General features: G+C 48.8%; 1 protein-coding gene across 5 annotated transcripts in view; it reads left to right on the forward strand.

Moving 5' to 3' along the window:
* NAV2 (neuron navigator 2) overlaps positions 1–17818 on the forward strand; it is a 405891-nt gene that overhangs the window by 256329 nt on the left and 131744 nt on the right. For all 5 annotated transcript variants that reach the window (XM_068194174.1, XM_068194170.1, XM_068194171.1 and 2 more), the window contains one exon: positions 17026–17098. In XM_068194174.1, coding sequence (XP_068050275.1) covers positions 17026–17098 — 73 coding nt within the window. The remainder of the gene's footprint in view (positions 1–17025; positions 17099–17818) is intronic.

The raw sequence follows: 17818 nt of genomic DNA on the forward strand, positions 1-17818 counted from the left end.
ATGAAATCTTACACCCAGTTCTTACTTAAGACTAGGTTTCCCTGTGGTACACAACGGTTTTCCCCGTCTTTCTGCATTACCCACCAAGTGTAACCAGGTCCTTGAGCAAAAACAATCTCACAGATGGGTTTGTCTTTGCCTGAGGTGGGCTTAATCCAAACAGTTTTTCCTAAAATACCTTTTATATGTACCACAGGGACTTTATCTCCGTCTATTGTGTGCAAGAGTTCTGACTGGGCAGGACCAGCCCGATTGATGGACCCTTGGGTGTTGACCATCCAGGTTGCTTTTGCCAGGTTCATTTCCCAGTTTCTAAATGTTCCCCACCAAGTGCCTTCAGGGTAGTCTTAAGGAGTCCATTGCACTGTTCAACTTTGCCGGCAGCTGGAGCATGATAGGGAATATGATATATCCATTCAGTACCGTGTTCTCTGGCCCAGATGTTGATAAGGCCATTCTTGAAATGGGTGCTGTTGTCTGACTCAATTCTCTCAGGGGTGCCATGTCTCCACAGGACTTGCTTTTCCAGGCCTAAGGTGGTGTTCCGGGCAGTGGCATGAGGCACAGGGTAGGTCTCCAGCCATCCAGTGGTGGCTTCCACCATGGTCAGCACGTAGTGCTTGCCTTGGCGTGTCTGAGGCAGTGTGATGTAGTCAATCTGCCAGGTCTCCCAATACTTGCAGTTGGACCACCGTCCACCATACCATGGGGGCTTCTCCCACTTGGCCTGTTTGATGGCAGCACATGTCTCACAGTCATGGATAACCTGAGAAATACTGTCCATGGTTAGATCCACCCCTTGGTCTCATGCCCACTTGTAGGTGGCATCTCTGCCCTGATGACCTGAGGCATCATGAGCCCATCGAGCCAGGAACAACTCCCCCTTATGGTGCCAATCTAAGTCTATCTTTGACACCTCTATTCTTGCTGCCTGATCTACCTGCTCGTTGTTTCAGTGCTCCTCATTAGCCTGACTTTTGGGGACATGGGTATCTACATGACAGACTTTCACCACTAGTTTCTCCACCCGAGAGGCGCGGCTGCTCTTTACTTTGTCTGCCCCGATCAGCTCCGAATGCCCGGCTTGGGCTTCTCAGCTTTTCGTCGGGGCCGGGGCTCGCCGCAGTTTCCGGGCGCTTTTGCTGTCGCGCTCCGGGGTGGGCTGTTGGCCGCGCTTTGCCGTCGGCGCGAGGGAAGAAACAAAGAGGCAGGGAATTCGTCCAAATCCGTCCGCGTGGCGGCTGGATGCTTTATTGGCTGCGAGAGCTGCGATGGAAAGGCTGCAGCCGATCCCAGCTTCGCACGGACGCAAATGGCCTCGAGCATGCCGAGGAGTGGGATCAAATAGGGAAGGGACAGGGCGGACGGGGAGCCCTCCCGCCCAATGGGTACAGACATCGCGGTGATGACGTGTACTGCAGCGACCAATGGGAACACGGCAGGGGCGGACACGAGACTTTGGGGTGAGTGGGACCACGAGAACAGGGACACAGGCACGGAAACCACAGGAGTAGGGGAAAACTCGGGGGATGCACGAGGGTACAGAGAACTGGAAAACTAACAAAGGAAAAACCCATAATGTGAACCCAAACCTGGGATGCAACAATTCCCCGCTTTAAATAATATAAAAAAGACAGTTGTTTCTCTTTAGATTATTGCGCAGTGGCTTCTTCTCTTAGCTTCTTCTGCTGCTGTGACTGCTTTGTAGATGGAAAGGGCTTGGGGATGGTACTGCAGCTGCTTCTTCCCTGGGTGTTTGGGGATAGGGGAACCGGGACAACAACTTTATTATACACGATCTGGAGACATACATGGTCTGAGGTAGATATGGGAAAAGTGCTTTTTAGGGAGATGTTGAGTCTCTCCCTTTTCTGCGGCGCCTGCGATTGGATGCAACCCCTTGGTTGGTGGGATCATTGGTTGCATCTACTGGCACTGTATCGCTCCGACTCACTGACTGTCCTGGTGTGTAAGGTTTGAGATGCCTCCTGGGGATCCACTTGACTCCTGAGGGCGTGGATACGCAGGCATATCCCCGTCCCCAAGTCAAGAGTGGGAATGGACCCTGGATTTCATTAGAGTCTGGATCCCTCACTAATACTGGAGGCCTCTCATCTGGCTGGAGCTCCTGATGTTGTTTGAAATGTCTCAGGGCTGGCGGTTCTTGCCTGTCAAAAGAGCAGTTTAGGAAATTGATAGTAAACAAGGCCTTGCAGAGTCTCTCGTGCGGTGACAGCACTCGCACATCTCCCCGCTGCTTCCGGAGGACTTGTTTCAGCGTCTGGTGAGTCCTCTCTATTATGGCCTGGCCGGCGGGGGAGTGAGGAATCCCAGTATTATGCTGGACCCCCCATTCCTGCAGGAAGTTACTGAGCACCCTGGAAGTATATGCTGGACCATTATCAGTTTTTATTGTGGCTGGGACCCCTAAAGTAGCAAAGGCGTGTTTTGAGGTGTTTTTTCACGTCTGTGGCTCTTTCTCCTATGTGGGCTGAGGCGAAAACTGCTCCCGAGAAGGTGTCCACGGTTACATGGACATTTTTGAGTTTCCCAAATTCGGGGACTTTGGTGACGTCCATCTGCCATACCTCACAACTGCGGAGACCTCTGGGATTCACACCTGCTCCCAGTGTTGGTAGAGCTGCCTCCTGACAGTTGGGGCATGAGGCCACAATTTCCCTGGCTTGGTCACGCCGTAGATGGAACTGGCGTACCAGACCTGGGGCATTTTGATGGAACTGCTGATGGCTGAGCTTGGCCTGCTCGACTATGTTTGGCTGGCCTCCCAGCTGTACTGGGGCTGCCAAGGCGTCTGCTCTGCGGTTCCCTTCGGCAATAAAGCCTGGGAGATCCATGTGTGACCTCACATGTACCACATAAAAGGGATGCTCACGGTTAGAAACCAGGTGTACTAATTCTGTGAGCAACCTGAAGATGACTTGATTTGGGACCTCTTTTATAATTGCATGTTCAGCTCTAGACACTGCTCCTGCCACATATGCCGAATCTGTGACTAGATTAAAAGGTTGATCGAATTTTTTAAAAGCCCTCACGACAGCATCCAACTCAGCCACTTGTGGGGAACCTTCCACTACTTTAACGTCTGATTCCCACAACTGAGTCACTGGGTCTTTCCAAGTCACTACTGACTTGTGGGACTTCCCTGACCCATCTGTGAACACTGTCAGTGCTTTGAGTGACTTTTTACTTTGCAATTCTCTCGGCAACAATTTGAATTCTATATTGAACAGATGATGGTCAGGATGCCCAATTTGAATTTGGCCTGAGAAGCTGTCTAGAGCAAACTGCAAATTTTCATTTTGTCTGAGAAGGTGTTCAAAGGTCTCCTTGGTCATTTTCCCCGTGGATGTTTTGATGGGGAGGTGGATACATGTGAAGTCACAACCCGCTAGTACTTGCAGACGAGCCCTGGCCCGTATTATGAGCTGTGCCATCAGCTCTTGTGGCTTGGTGATACTTTTGGACTGTCTGTGGCCAAGGAACACCCACTCAATTATCAAGAGAGGGTCCTGTTGGCCCTTGTCCCACTGGAATATTATACCGTATAAATGGGGTAACTCACCTAAGATGATGAAGCGGAAAGGCAGCCCTGGTTGACAGCGATGGGCTTGCCTACTCGCGATGGTGGTTTGGACCTTCTCGAGTGTGGCTCTGGCCTCCCGGGTCAGGACTCTTGGGGAACTTAAACCCTCATCCCCCTCCCTTTCTGCTAACAAGTCAAAAAGAGGGGATAGTTCTCTCGTGGTGAGTCCCAGCCATGGCCTGATCCAATTTAGTGATCCACACAAGCGCTGGATGTCATTCAGCGTCTTGGGGTTGTTACTTATCTGAATTTGTTGAGGCTTAATCGTTCGGTTATTAATTTCTAGGCCCAGGTACTTCCAGGGTGGCAGTAACTGTACCTTCTCTTTTTGTAGTTCGAATCCGGCCACCGACAAGGCCCTAACAGTGTCCTCCAGAGCTGCTTGTAGGACCTCGCTGTCAGGGGCACAAATCAGCACGTCATCCATGTAATGATAGAAAATACAGGATGTCCACTTGGCACGCACTGGGGACAGAACCCTGGCGACATACCACTGGCATATAGTGGGGGAACATTTTAGCCCCTGAGGTAGTTCTGTCCAGTGGTAGCGCTTCATAGGGGCTTCCCTGTTGATGGAGGGTACAGAGAAGGCAAAACGGGGAGCATCATCCGGATGGAGCGGGATTTGAAAGAAGCAATCTTTAATGTCAATTACAGCTAAATTATAATTTTGGGGTAGCATAGATGGAGATGGCATACCCGGTTGGAGAGAGCCCAGATTTTCTATGGCTTCATTAATTTTCCTTAGGTCATGGAGGAGTCGCCACCTGTCCTTCCCTGGTTTTTTAATTACAAACACCGGAGAGTTCCAGGGGCTGTTAGTTTCGACTATATGTCCCTTTGCCAATTCCTCCTCCACTAGTTTTGTGAGCGCCTGTAGTTTTTGTTTACTCAGCGACCACTGCTCCACCCAGACAGGCTTATCAGTGAGCCATGTTAATTTCTGTGTGGGGCGCTCCTCAGTGGCCGCACCTAAAAATGTTGGGGGGCCGGAAATTCCAATTTGGCTCCCCACTGGAACATGGTGTCTCTCCCCCATAGTGTAAATTTACAATCGATCACGAACGGACGTACTGAGGCTAGCAGTCCGTTCGGACCCTTAATTTGGATAATATTTTTTGATTGCTTTGCTGGCTGGGGCCCGCCTAGTCCTAAGACTGGCGTGGCCACGCTTTGCAGCTCCCAGTGTGACGGCCACTTATGTGGTGGGATGACCGTCACGTCTGCCCCTGTGTCCAACATCCCCTGAAGGTATGCAGAATGCCCCTCGCACTTGAGTTTACACCATACGAGGGGATTTTCCTCTCCCAACTTCCCAGCATAAAAGACTGAGAGTTCCAGGTCATTACACAGAGCACGAGGAATAGGAATTGCCTGTGCAATAACCTGGCCCTTAGGCAGGAAGAGGGGGGGATGGACACAGCGTGCCACGAGATAGAAGAGCCTTGGATTAAGGGTGGAAATTACTGGAGGAACTTCTATCTCCAGTGGGGTGCTTTTTGTGTCTCCGACCACGAGGTACCTGCAGTTCAGAAGGTCCTCCTTCCTCCTGGTTTCACAGCGGCAGATGTGTGATAGAAGCTCTGCATCTGCTATGAAGAAATGCCAGTCCTGGGAACGAAAGTGGACAGAATTGGTGAGTCGGAGCCGATAAGGCTCCCCGATGTCAGTAGTTGAGAGGCAGCCGCTTACAGATGGGACTAGATGGTGTATCGCGGCTCCTCTCGCGGCACCACGACTTGCCTCATTTTTATCAGCACGCGAGGCAAGTGCGCGTTCCTTTCCTAGTTTTTTGGGATTGTGGGGCTCCCATCCCTCCTCCCTCCTCCCGCAGCCCTGGGTGGTATAGTCCTTAGAAGTGGGCAGCGATCCTGAAAATGTCCCTCCTGATGGCAGTGGAAGCACCGGCGTGTGGATGGAAGTCGCTTCGGAGTTGAGTTCCTTGGAGGAGCAACAGCAGATGCGACCAGCTTGTCCTTAGGTCTCTTTGGGGCCTCCTCCTCTATCAGGTGTGATTTCAGGGTGCACTCCTCGATGATCTGGTCGAGGGTCGGCGCTGGTGAGGCCGGCAGCGACAGGATGATTCTTTTGCACATGGTGTTGGCGTTCATGTGCACCACTTCTAGGACTAGCCCGTCTCGGTGTTCAGGTCTCTCCACTCGTCTCTCGACTGCTGCCCGGACCCGGTCTACGAAATCTACAAAAGGCTCTGCGACACCTTGTTTAATCGCTGTATAGGGAACCATTGGGTCCTTGGTGGGCATGCCCAGGAACGCACGCTCTGCTGCACCCCTGGACATGTCCAGCACGGCCGTTGGAATTCCCCGAGCTTGAAGTTGCCCTTCACTCCATTCTCCTTCACCCACAAGATGGTCCAAAGTGATCAGTTCTTCCGCGAAATCCAGGCTGTAAGGCCCTTCTAGGATTTCGGGAAGCAGGTCTGCTGCCAGTTTCTTCCACCTCCTCTCCCACAGGCTGTATTCTGATGGGAGAAGCAGGCAGCTAAACAGACACTTAAGGTCTGCTGGCACTACGGTTCTAGACGTTAAAGTCGCTTTTAAAATGCCTTTAAAAAACGGGCTTTTTTGTCCGAAATCGCATGATGTTTTGCAGACCTCTTTTATGGATTCATAGGGAAGGGGTGTCCATGTAGGGTTTTCCCCTCCCCTGGCGTAGGAGGCTGGAGTGTGGAGTGACTGCTCGACTTCATAGATTGGGCCCCGTCCCCTCCCCTCTCCCCTACTCCCCCCTCCCCTCCTGGGTATCCGAGGAGCGGGAGGACGTGGGGGCGCGGTACGTGGGACAGGGCAGGGAGAATCTTCTCCCTGGGACAGCGGGGCGGAGGTGACAGAGCCCTCCCTGTTGGGGGAGGGTGGGGCTGATGTTGCGGCGGGCAGGACATGGAAGAAGGGAACGCCCACCCGAGGGGGAACAGGGGGAGGGGTGGCAACCCGATGCCTGGAGTGGGCGGTACCCACACCCACAGGGAAACAGAAGGGGGTGGGGTTAAAGGTGGGGATACAGGGAACAAAGGAGACAAAGGGATTATGGGGAGAAGAAACCTCTCCACGTGGCCGCCCTCCATCTTGGGAAGACAGAGGCCCTAGCCACGTGGCTGCGGCTTCCTCAGGGGGACAAAGAAAGGGATTCAGGGGAGCAGAGCAGCGCGGGGTAGCGCCAGAACTAGGATTTCTTAACTGGGAAAAAGGGATTGGAAAAGGGGTTTGGGATAAGTTCCTCAGCAGAGTAGCTAATTCCACCAAGGCGGGGGTGCCGGAATGGCTCGGGGGAGCCAGGAGCACGGTCCACGTCTGTGGAGCTGCCCTGCGCCTCAGAGCGGCGGAGTACTCCCCTCTGCCTACCCGGTTTAGGGGAAAAAGGGGTAGGAGAGGATGGGGAAATGGATTCGGGGGAAACAAGAGTTTTGCCCGATGGCTCTTTCCTTTCCTTGGCCGCTTCTCGCATGGACCCTGCTTTTACAACCTCCGAGATTAGCAAATGGAGCTTTGGGAAGCAATCTTTCACAGAGGGGTCCCTGTCGATTCCCTCTGCTAACCTGGCTCCTACTTGCTCCCAGAACTCTGTTCTGTGAGCATCCTCTGCGGTTACACGTGGAAAGGAAAAGCAGAGCCATCGTACAAACTGCTTGACTGAATTTTTGGGGTAGGGATGTTTTACTGATAAAATCCCCTTAATTTGGGTATAGAATTCCCTTTGTTGGGTAGATAGCGTGGTCCCCATGCTATTTCTACCCAAAGCCTCACCCCTGGTGCAGAAAAGGCGAAAGAAAAAAAGCAAAAAACGCGAAAGACCCCGGCGGCCCGCCGCACACGCTGCGCGCTGCGTGATCCGTACCCCCGGAAACGCGGCAGAGCCCACCCACGTGAAGTATCAGCCGGGTACCCCCCGTGGCTAATCACTCACCAAACCGGAATCTTCGCAAATAAAAGCTGCTACCAGGGTCTTCTTTCCCAGGAAGCGTCCGTTCTTCGGCTTTCCGTAGCCGTGAATGGTTGCGCTTCCAGTCCCACGCGGGAAAACACAGCGTGTTTTCCTGTGGGTGGCGGAGACGTCACTGACTTACTTCGGGGTGCACTTGCTCCCGTTTTCAGTCTGGCACGGAGCACTTTTCCGTCGTGGACCGCGACCCTGCGGTGGCGGCGGCGGTTTTCCGCGCAGATCGCGCACGCTCGTCTCGGCAGCGGCGCTCGCTGGTCGGCGGCGCGGCTTCGCGGCGGCGGCGCTCTCTCTGCGTGGCTCCCGGGTGCTCTGTGGCGACTCTCTGCCTGCTCCGCGGCTTTGCGCTGGCCGTGGCCCGGACGTTGGGCGTCACTCGCGGCTGCTCTTTACTTTGTCTGCCCCGATCAGCTCCGAATGCCTGGCTTGGGCTTCTCAGCTTTTCGTCGGGGCCGGGGCTCGCCGCAGTTTCCGGGCGCTTTTGCTGTCGCGCTCCGGGGTGGGCTGTTGGCCGCGCTTTGCCGTCGGCGCGAGGGAAGAAACAAAGAGGCAGGGAATTCGTCCAAATCCGTCCGCGTGGCGGCTGGATGCTTTATTGGCTGCGAGAGCTGCGATGGAAAGGCTGCAGCCGATCCCAGCTTCGCACGGACGCAAATGGCCTCGAGCATGCCGAGGAGTGGGATCAAATAGGGAAGGGACAGGGCGGACGGGGAGCCCTCCCGCCCAATGGGTACAGACATCGCGGTGATGACGTGTACTGCAGCGACCAATGGGAACACGGCAGGGGCGGACACGAGACTTTGGGGTGAGTGGGACCACGAGAACAGGGACACAGGCACGGAAACCACAGGAGTAGGGGAAAACTCGGGGGATGCACGAGGGTACAGAGAACTGGAAAACTAACAAAGGAAAAACCCATAATGTGAACCCAAACCTGGGATGCAACAGAGAGGCAATGTCTTTCCATATATCAGCAGCCCAGATTGGTTTTCCTCTACGCTGCCAGTTGGCCTTTCTCCACCTTCCCAGCCAGCCCCACAGAGCATTGGCTACCATCCACGAATCGGTATAAAGGTAGAGCTTTGGCCACTTCTCCCTTTCAGCAATGTCCAGGGCCAGCTGAAAGCCTTGAGTTCAGCGAGTTGGCTCGATCCACCTTCTCCTTCGGTAGCTTGTGTAACTTGTCGTGTGGGGCTCCATACGGCTGCTTTCCACTTCCAGTTCATCCCTACAATGCGACAGGAACCGTCAGTGAAGAGAGTGTAGCGTGTTTCCTCTGCTGGTAGTTGGTTATATGGTGGAGCTTCTTCAGCCCTTGCTGCTTGTACCTGCTCCTAGTCAGCAGTGAGACCAAAGTTTTCACCTTCCAGCCAGTTTGTAATTATCTCCAAAATCCCAGTGCGATTCAGGTTTCCAATACGGGCGCGCTGGGTGATGAGGGCAATTCATTTGCTCCATGTGGCATCAGTGGCATGGTGGGTAGTAGGAACCTTTCCTTTGAACATCCACCCCAGCACCGGCAGTCGAGGTGCCAGGAGGAGTTGTGCTTCCATGCCAGTCACCTCTGAGGCGGCTTGAACTCCTTCGTAGGCAGTCAAGATTTCCTTCTCTGTTGGGGTGTATTTGACTTTGGACCCTTTGTAACTTCGGCTCCAGAATCCTAGTGGTCGGCCTCAAGACTCACCAGGCCCCCTCTACCAAAGGCTCCAGGACAAACCATTGTTCCCGGCTGCAGAGTAGAGCACATTCTTGACCTCTGGTCCCGTCCTGACTGGGCCAAGGGCTACAGCATGAGCGATCTTCTGCTTGATCTGGGTGAAGGCTTGTTGCTGCTCAGGGCCCCAGTGGAAATTGTTCTTCTTGCGGGTAACCAGGTAAAGAGGGCTCACAGTCTGGCTGTACCCGGGAAAGTGCATTCTCCAAAAACCTATGGCACCTAGGAAAACTTGTGTTTCCTTTTTTGCTGGTTGGTGGAGACATCGCCGTGATCTTGTTGATGACCTCAGTGGGAATCTGGTGCCGTCCATCTTGCCATTTCACTCCCAGGAACTGGATCTCTCGGGCAGGTCCCTTGACTTTGCTCTTCTTGACAGCGAAGCCAGCTTCTAGCAGTATCTGGATGATCCTCTCACCTTTCTCAAACACTTGTGCCGCTGTGCTCCCCCACACAATGATATCATCGATGTATTGCAGGTGTTCTGGAGCCTCACCCTCTTGTAGTGCAGTCTGGATCAGTCCATGGCAGATGGTAGGACTGTGTTTCCACCCTTGGGGCAGTCAGTTCCAGGTGTACTGCACGCCCCTCCAGGTGAAAGCAAACTGAGGCCTGCATTCTGCTGCCAGAGGAATGGAGAAAAATGCATTAGCAATATCAATAGTGGCATACCATTTTGCTGCCTTGGACTCCAGCTCGTACTGGAGTTCCAGCATATCCAGTACAGCAGTGCTCAGCGGTGGAGTCACTTCATTTAAGCCATGGTAGTCCACAGTCAATCTCCATTCTCTGTCAGATTTGGGCACAGGCCAGATGGGGCTGTTAAAGGGTGAGTGGGTTTTGCTGACCACCCCTTGGCTCTCCAGCTCACGAATCATTCTATGGATGGGGATCACAGCATTTCGATCCGTCCGATACTGCCAGCGGTGCACTGTCGAGGTCGCAATTGGCACACGTTGCTCGTCCATCCTCAGGAGTCCTACTGCAGATGGATTTTCTGACAGTCCAGGCAAGGTGTTTAATTGCTTAATGTCCTCTGCTTCTACAGCAGCTATTCCAAAAGCCTACCTGAGTCCCTTAGGGTCTTAGTAATAGCCGTTCCGGAGGAAGTCTATGCCTAGAATACACGGAGCGTCTGGGCCAGTCACTATAGGATGTTTCTTCCACTCCTTCCCAGTCAAGCTCACCTTGGCTTCCACCAGGGTCAGTTGCTGCCATCCCCCTGTCACACCAGCAATGGAAACAGGTTCCACCCCGACATGTCCCGATGGTATCAGAGTACACTGCGCACCAGTATCAACTAAAGCATCATATTTTTGTGGTTCTGATGTGCCAGGCCATTGGATCCACACCGTCCAGAAGATCTGGTTTTCCTGTGCCTCTCCCTGGCTAGAGACAGGGCCCCTCTAACCCTGGTTATTATTCCTTTCTTGGACATACATACTAGAGGTTCCTTCAAGGGGATCTGACAGATCGTACCCGACAGCTTGGTCATGGGAGGTTGAGGCTACCTTCACCTTGGTGGAGCTCCCCTGGTTAGAATTTCCCTCCTTGAGTTGGCGCACCTGTGCTGCCAGGACAGAAGTGGGTTTCTCATCCCACCTTCCCATGTCTTCCCCATGGTCATGCAGGAAGAACCACAGATTAGCCCTTGGGGTGTACCCTCTCTCTCTAGCTGGGGATTGTTGGGCTTTGACTTTGGGGCCTGTGACTCGCACAGGTGCTGCATTAACCTTCCTCATCTCCTCCCTCATCTCCTCTTTGAACTCCTTAATCACAGCTGAGATATGAGCCTGCATTGGACCATTAATCATACTCTCATAATTCCTAAGTTTGTTGGCAACAGAACCCACTGTCTCTCAGTTAGTGTCAGCATCAATTGTTGCAATGAAAGTGGTGTACCGAGATGGCCCAAGATTTGCTGGACTCCACAGCATTTGCCCCGTGCACCTGACCTTGTCGGGGTCATCATCATGCTGTCAATCCCTCCCAAAGAGTACCTCAAATACTGCCACTTCCCTCAGCTGTTGGATCCCTTCCTCAAGGGTCTTCCAACACATTCTATGATGGTGCTCCTGCATTCTCTCCCTGTGGACAAACCTCTCTCTGACACTTATTAAAAGCTGCTCCCAGAGAGAAAGGGACCCTGACTTAAGATTTTAAGGCTCTTTCCAAACTTCAGGGTATAAAAATATGAGAGTGTTATAAATGAAAAATGATCCAGCCAAGTCAAAAATAAAAATAAAAATTTATTTTAGCAATAGAGGTCTAATTAGCCAGCCACAAGGAAAAGGGTAGTGCCGAGCCCGGGATCGGCGCTGGGTGTGAGACACAGAAGTCAGCCTCAGCATGGTTCCTCTATGCCCACGCACCACCATCCTGGTACAAGCGATTTTTTAGGGAAAATTTTGCCTGAAGCCAGGATTTCGGCATTCAGTCCTTTGTTTCATTCAGAGTCCCATAAGTTGATGAGATTTCCTTCTTGGCGACAAGGCAGAACAATTCGAAGTCCGGAGTCGTTGATACCCTTGATGAAATTTATGGGAACACGGTATTCACACGTATGGGAGGAATTTTCCTGATGTCCATCTTGGGTCCTTCACGCGATGATCAGCGCCTGGGTACTTCAGATAAGACCCATCTCCTGGGCGAGCCACATCCTTTTACTTGTAAATCGGGTTTCAACACACACCTGGTTTTGCCTGGGTTGGGGGGGGTACATTCTGACAAATATTTAAAATTATATATATCATGCTAAAATGGCGTAAATTATACCCGTTACACATAACAAGAGTAAAAGTCTTATTAAAAAATACATACAATGAATAGATTTTGTCTTAAGGAACAGCTTGTGTTTCTTAGGCTATTTCCTTGTTTCTGCACTATATGTTAAATCTGCTGGAATATTGCATAAAAGTTTGTGAGGTCTTAAAAACTTTCATATGAATTCATTCTTTTTTCTTTTGAAAATAATATACTACACATAACATTAAACCACAGGTTACATGGAAAGCACAGGTTTCAGTATAAGAAGTGGGTTTTCTGGATAAGCTCATCAAAGCTCCCCATTTATCACTGTAAAAGTTGGGAGAAGAGATCTTGCATCACAATGTGAGAAACTTCCCCTGGTTTGTAAGTGAAGGAACCTACAATAAGTTTAATTCTGGTTTTTGTGTAAAGAAACCATCTGAGTCTGTGCCCGGGGCAGCACTGTTTATCCTTTACCTTCTGTATTTGACTTGGCAGACTTCGACAGACAGCTTTGGCTGGAGGCTGTGTCCATACTCAGCTTTTTGTCTGATATAGTCAATGTTCAACATGTCAGTGCCCACCTGTGGGTCTACATTTATAGGCTACAGGATGGGGATTTTTTGGCTTGGTTTTTTTTTTTTTTAATTTGTTTCTGACATATCCTGTTCTGTTCATACAGGCCAGGGCATGTTTTCTCTCTAGCACTGACAAGAATAGAAATTGAAATTGCTGCTATATGACAAGCACAAAGTCTTGTGTGATTATCTGGTCTTGGACAGTTCTCCATGTGCAGCACTTAGCCATGATGCTTTCTGTTCCCACCTTGTCAGGTTATTCATGTTAAGAGGAAGTTTTCAGGTAGGTTTTCCTTCTCTGAATATGAGAATGGGAGTGATGACACTTGATACATTATGTTTGAGCAGAAATTTAATTTTACAGCATTGTTGTAGTTTTTTTCTCATAATCTCCTAATTAAAAGAAAGGAGGAGGAGGAACCCCAGAGGCTGCCAGCCCCTCTGGTGTGGGCTCAGCTGTGCTTGGTTGGCATTTAGGGACATTTCAGAATAAATACTCATCATAAAAGGATGTGGGACTGATAGCACATGTTGACAGTAGATTACATCTGAAGTAGTTTAAATGTGGCAATCTAAAATTGCAAACTCATTTGAATATTTTGGCTGGGAGGTTTAATAAGGCTCAGTTTTGGATACCCCAGTAATGTTTCTGAGTGAGATAATCACTGTGGGTGGCTGTGCTTGGTTTTCCTTCTTTTGCACAGCTTTCCCCTGTTTTGGGTAGGCAGGGAATGACAGTATCCAGCTGCCATCTTTCCTGCTTTGCTTTAGCTGTGTTAAATGTTGCTGACAAAGCAAATGAGAAATCAGAATTGTCAGCCAAAAAAACAACTGTAGCTCACAATGAAACAGAAAATATCCACTCCCCTTTGTCAAATCCAGTCCTTTCACATCTGCTTAAAGGGTTTAAGCAATATGTGGACTTGGCAGAAAAGGGGCCTATAGAATCTGGGTGATGATTTGCTGCTGAATGCTGTAATTACAAGGAGGCAACTGTGTTTTATGTTGGAAGTCACCGAGATGCAGAGTGTTTTGCTTAGAATCATAGAATGGTTTGGGTTGGAAGGGACTTTAAAAACCATCTTGTTCCAATTCCCAGTCATGGGCAGGGACACCTTTCAGTATCCCAGGTTGCTCCAAGCCCTGTCCAATCTGGCCTTGAACAATTCCAGGATGGAGCAGCTACAGTTCTGTGCCAGGACCTCACCACCTTCACAGGGAAGAATTTTTTTCCTACCATCCAGCTGTGACCTATCCAGAAACTTCACTTCTCTCCTACACACATCTAAATGCTCTAATTATCATAGCTTGCTATCTCCAGCCCTGTCTGCACTGGGGGCCATAAAACAATATTTTCGTATTATTAGTAGTTAATACAGCAGGGGCCAGGGCAGGAATTCTTCCTTGGAGCCTTCATGAGTGAAATTCATGACATGTTGCATTGCTGGGAAGTTATCTCTTCAAACAGCAAGATGATTTCTGATTCATTAGACTGATTCAGCCAAGTCAGGGTTCTTGACTCAGGCCAGCCATTGATGTGTGGGAAGGGCCTTGAATTCTTACCAGCAGTAAATTTTAATAATTTCAGCTACAATCCTGCATTCAGTGTTCCGCTTCCTTCTTGGATTTTCTCCAATTTCCTTCTCTTTTCCTTTTCGAGCTCTGTTTTTCCTTCAAAATCAACCAATTCCTCTCATTCCTGCCTTGCTGCCATGTAATGTTGTTAGTATCACAGATAGTATGTAAATCTTAGACAGTCATTGACACATTTATATCTTTCAATTTTATTTTAGTGAATTTCTCATATGTGCAGTGCTATACATTCCCACAGTATCTTATCCTAGTTATTTTCTGAATGTAAAGGGGTGTACTTTTGCACATCCCTGTTACTCCCACTTTGTTTTGTCATGCCTGATGAAATTAGGGTGTTTTCCATACCAGTAGAGCATCAAGAGCCCCTGTTTCTCACAGCTTTTAGCCCTTGTTTCTCACAGCTTTTAATCCCTGTTTCTCACAGCTTTTAGCCAGGCATTACAACTGCTGTGGCAAGGCAGCCCATCTGACCTTTTGTATGGCAGTGAGGTTCCAGGTTGCTCAACCTATGGTTCAGATACAGATCTGTGACGGAGAGATATCCATCAGTCTGAGGATGGGAGTGAATTACCTAAATTCAGTGGCTACAATGCTCAGATAAACTGTGGGGTTATACCATAGGAGAAATGGAATTATTTTAAAGGGGCCTCCCTGAATCTGAAGAGGATGATATTAGGACATCAGCAAAGATTGCTATATAGCACCAAGAATGAGGACATGGATGAGGAACTCACTACCCAGATGTAAATATTAATCTTGTGCTCACTCTGTCCTAAAAGAGAGTTTATGCAAAGGTGAGGGGCCTGGGAAGAGAAGCAAGCAGAGCAGGACTGAGAGAGCTACTGCAGATCTGGAGTGAAGGTGAGATGTTGCTTATCTTTAGTCACTAACCTGCTTATTTGGAGAGGAAGCATCTACCCACAGCTGTGGAAGTCTGGAAGTGTTCTTGGAATGATGCAGCTTGTTAAGTGCAGGTAGTAGGAATGGACTGATCCTTTTATGTAGTGTTTATTTTTGAAAAGGTGAACTTTAGTTTTCCAGCTGAGTCCCCAGTCACCTTAATAAAAGAGCTGTGTTGGAAACTTGAAAGGGTTGTTGAGTACTGAAGAAGGAAATGGGTCAATTGACTGTTGGATCATATTGAACTATGGATAAATGAACCTTTCAACTGCACCCTGCTCCAAGCCTTGAGGTCTGAGCAGTACAGGAAATGTATTCTTTGGTACCTCTCTGGGTTTTGGAGTACACTCAAAGTGTACTATATACTTTGTGTACTTTATATTATATCTCAAAGTATTATGAGGCCGATAAACATGTTTTTAATTGTTGAAATCACAGTTCAACATTGCCAATAATTTAACCTCCACCCCGACAGAAGAAAATGTTTTTATTGTTATAGTTATTGACAATAAATTATTGTACCCTGAGAGAAATCCATGTGGAAGGTTTCCTGGCAGCTTCCATGGTACTTTTTTTATTACTTTGAGAAGGACAAGGAGCTCAGGTCAGGTGCTGGGAGCTCAAGTTCTAAAATGCTGCTTTAACCCTCAGTTGTGTATTTTTTTGAGGGCAGGCAGGAGCTGCCAGGGCAGCTGGATTTTTCATGTTTCCTTTTGATGTCTCCACGCTTCACAGAATAAAGGTAGTTATATGAGACCAAGTGTGGGGCTTGGTGTCTGTCTCCTTCCTTATCCATATGGTGGATGCAGTGTTAGATTGCAATGTTTCAGGAATTAATAAATTAATGTTTGAGATATGTTCAAACACAAAGACTATTTTATCACTTGCTGATTGCCATGGTTAAATAAAAGAATTGCTCAACAGTATCATCTAAGAGTTTGTTGTGTAACCACACAAAAAACATGGTGTTTCCTAAAATGTTCTTTGCAGCCCCTCGAGGTGTCCAAGTGTAGGCTTTTGCATGGAAGTGCTTTAGTCTGGGGTGGGGGCTAGCATCTCCCTGCATCTTCGGGTTATGACAGCAGAGCTTCAGTGAAGCTTGGTGGGAAATCAGGTGTGAGGCTACTGCAAGATTCTTACTGTAGTGTTGAGATGGACTGGAAAACATTCCTGACCTGTCCAGCCTCTCTGGAGTTCACTTTCTTAGCTTGTGTTTGAGTCCAGTCTGTGTATAACAGCAGAGCTGTGTAGAGCAACTGACAGCCAGACCTGTTGTGCACAAGTCCCTGCCTGGTAAAAGCTGATTTTATCCCATGAAGGTTGTTCCCATTGTCCAACTCTGTGAGAGGCAGGACATGACCCTCAGTGAGTGCCCAGAGTGGCCTGGTGTTTCTGAATCGTGGGGAATGCCACCAGGGAACGAGTTCTACCTTCCGGCTGGGGTTTCCAGTTACAGCTTTTGTATTCAAATCCTGGCGTGGCTGGAAACTTCTGCCAGCTGTCAGCTTCCGAGCAAGTGGCAATCTGCCTTCCCAAACAAATGGCCTCCATGTTTATTTTTGGTTTCATGTTTGTTACACTTGTAGGTTACGAATCCTGGCACAGAGCATCGTTGACCCTCTAATAAGAAATGCAGCGATCATCTGTTGTGACTGGGGCTTGGGCTGACCTGCTTCATGCAAATGCAAATAACAGAAAGCTCTGACCCATGGAAAAGTCAGTTTATAATCAATGGAATAATCCATTTAGGACCTCAGTAACCGAGGGGGTTCCATGCTATGGTTTCCACATCATGAGCAATGGGATTTTTTGATGGGATGCAAAGACTGAGTGCACTCAAGAGTGGTGGTAGATGGAAGTAAATAATTATTACAATGCATTTTCTTTTTGTGTCTCCTTTTTTTCTGTTTGTTTTGTTTGTTCTTGAACAGATTGAAAACATAGATGCATGCCTGAGTTTCTTGGCTGCTAAGGGGATTAACATCCAGGGGCTGTCAGCAGAAGGTGAGTCCATTGGTTGTTTAAGATTTCATGTTGAATGAGGAACCGGAATTACTACCTGTGATTGCAGCTAGAACATGGAGTGTAATGGAACATTAATAAGGTCAATTCAAACTTCTGGCAATCTTTATTTCTTTTTACCCCATCTCAGTGTGAAAGGTAGATAAAATATGTATCTAATTTCTACACAGCTGACTTGTAAAAGTAATCAATGAGACCTAATTAGAATTCAGTCACTTCTTTACTACTTTGTTTAAAACCAGAAATTTCTTATCTCAGTTCTGTAATTTGCACATTGATCAGTGTATATTTTACAGATATAAGTGAACAGCTGTCAGTTGTTTGCCCTTTCAGAGAAAAATTTATTTCCTTATTCTTCAATTATTCTCTTACCTGAACAACCATCCTGCTTGCTTCTCATTTTAAAGATTTTTCCTGTTTCCAAGTGCACAAAGCAATCAAATCCAAATGTTTTGAGCCAAAACAAAACATTTTGACTTCTAATTAATCACTCTGCTTTTGAAGAGCATCAGAATTTTCTGAAAGCAAACTTAAGTTAACTCTGTTCCTTTATGCCAGGATGTGTGGTACCTGTTGGCTCAGAAGCTGTTTAGCTATTATCATATTAAGAGATCAAACAGATTTCTGTCATCCTCAGCACCAGCATTCACTTGTATTTTAATTTAAATATGCTGGAAAAGCAGGTGGGCTCAGTAGCTGAAT

Source organism: Anomalospiza imberbis, chromosome 6, assembly GCF_031753505.1.
Source record: "Anomalospiza imberbis isolate Cuckoo-Finch-1a 21T00152 chromosome 6, ASM3175350v1, whole genome shotgun sequence".
NCBI lineage: Eukaryota > Metazoa > Chordata > Aves > Passeriformes > Viduidae > Anomalospiza > Anomalospiza imberbis.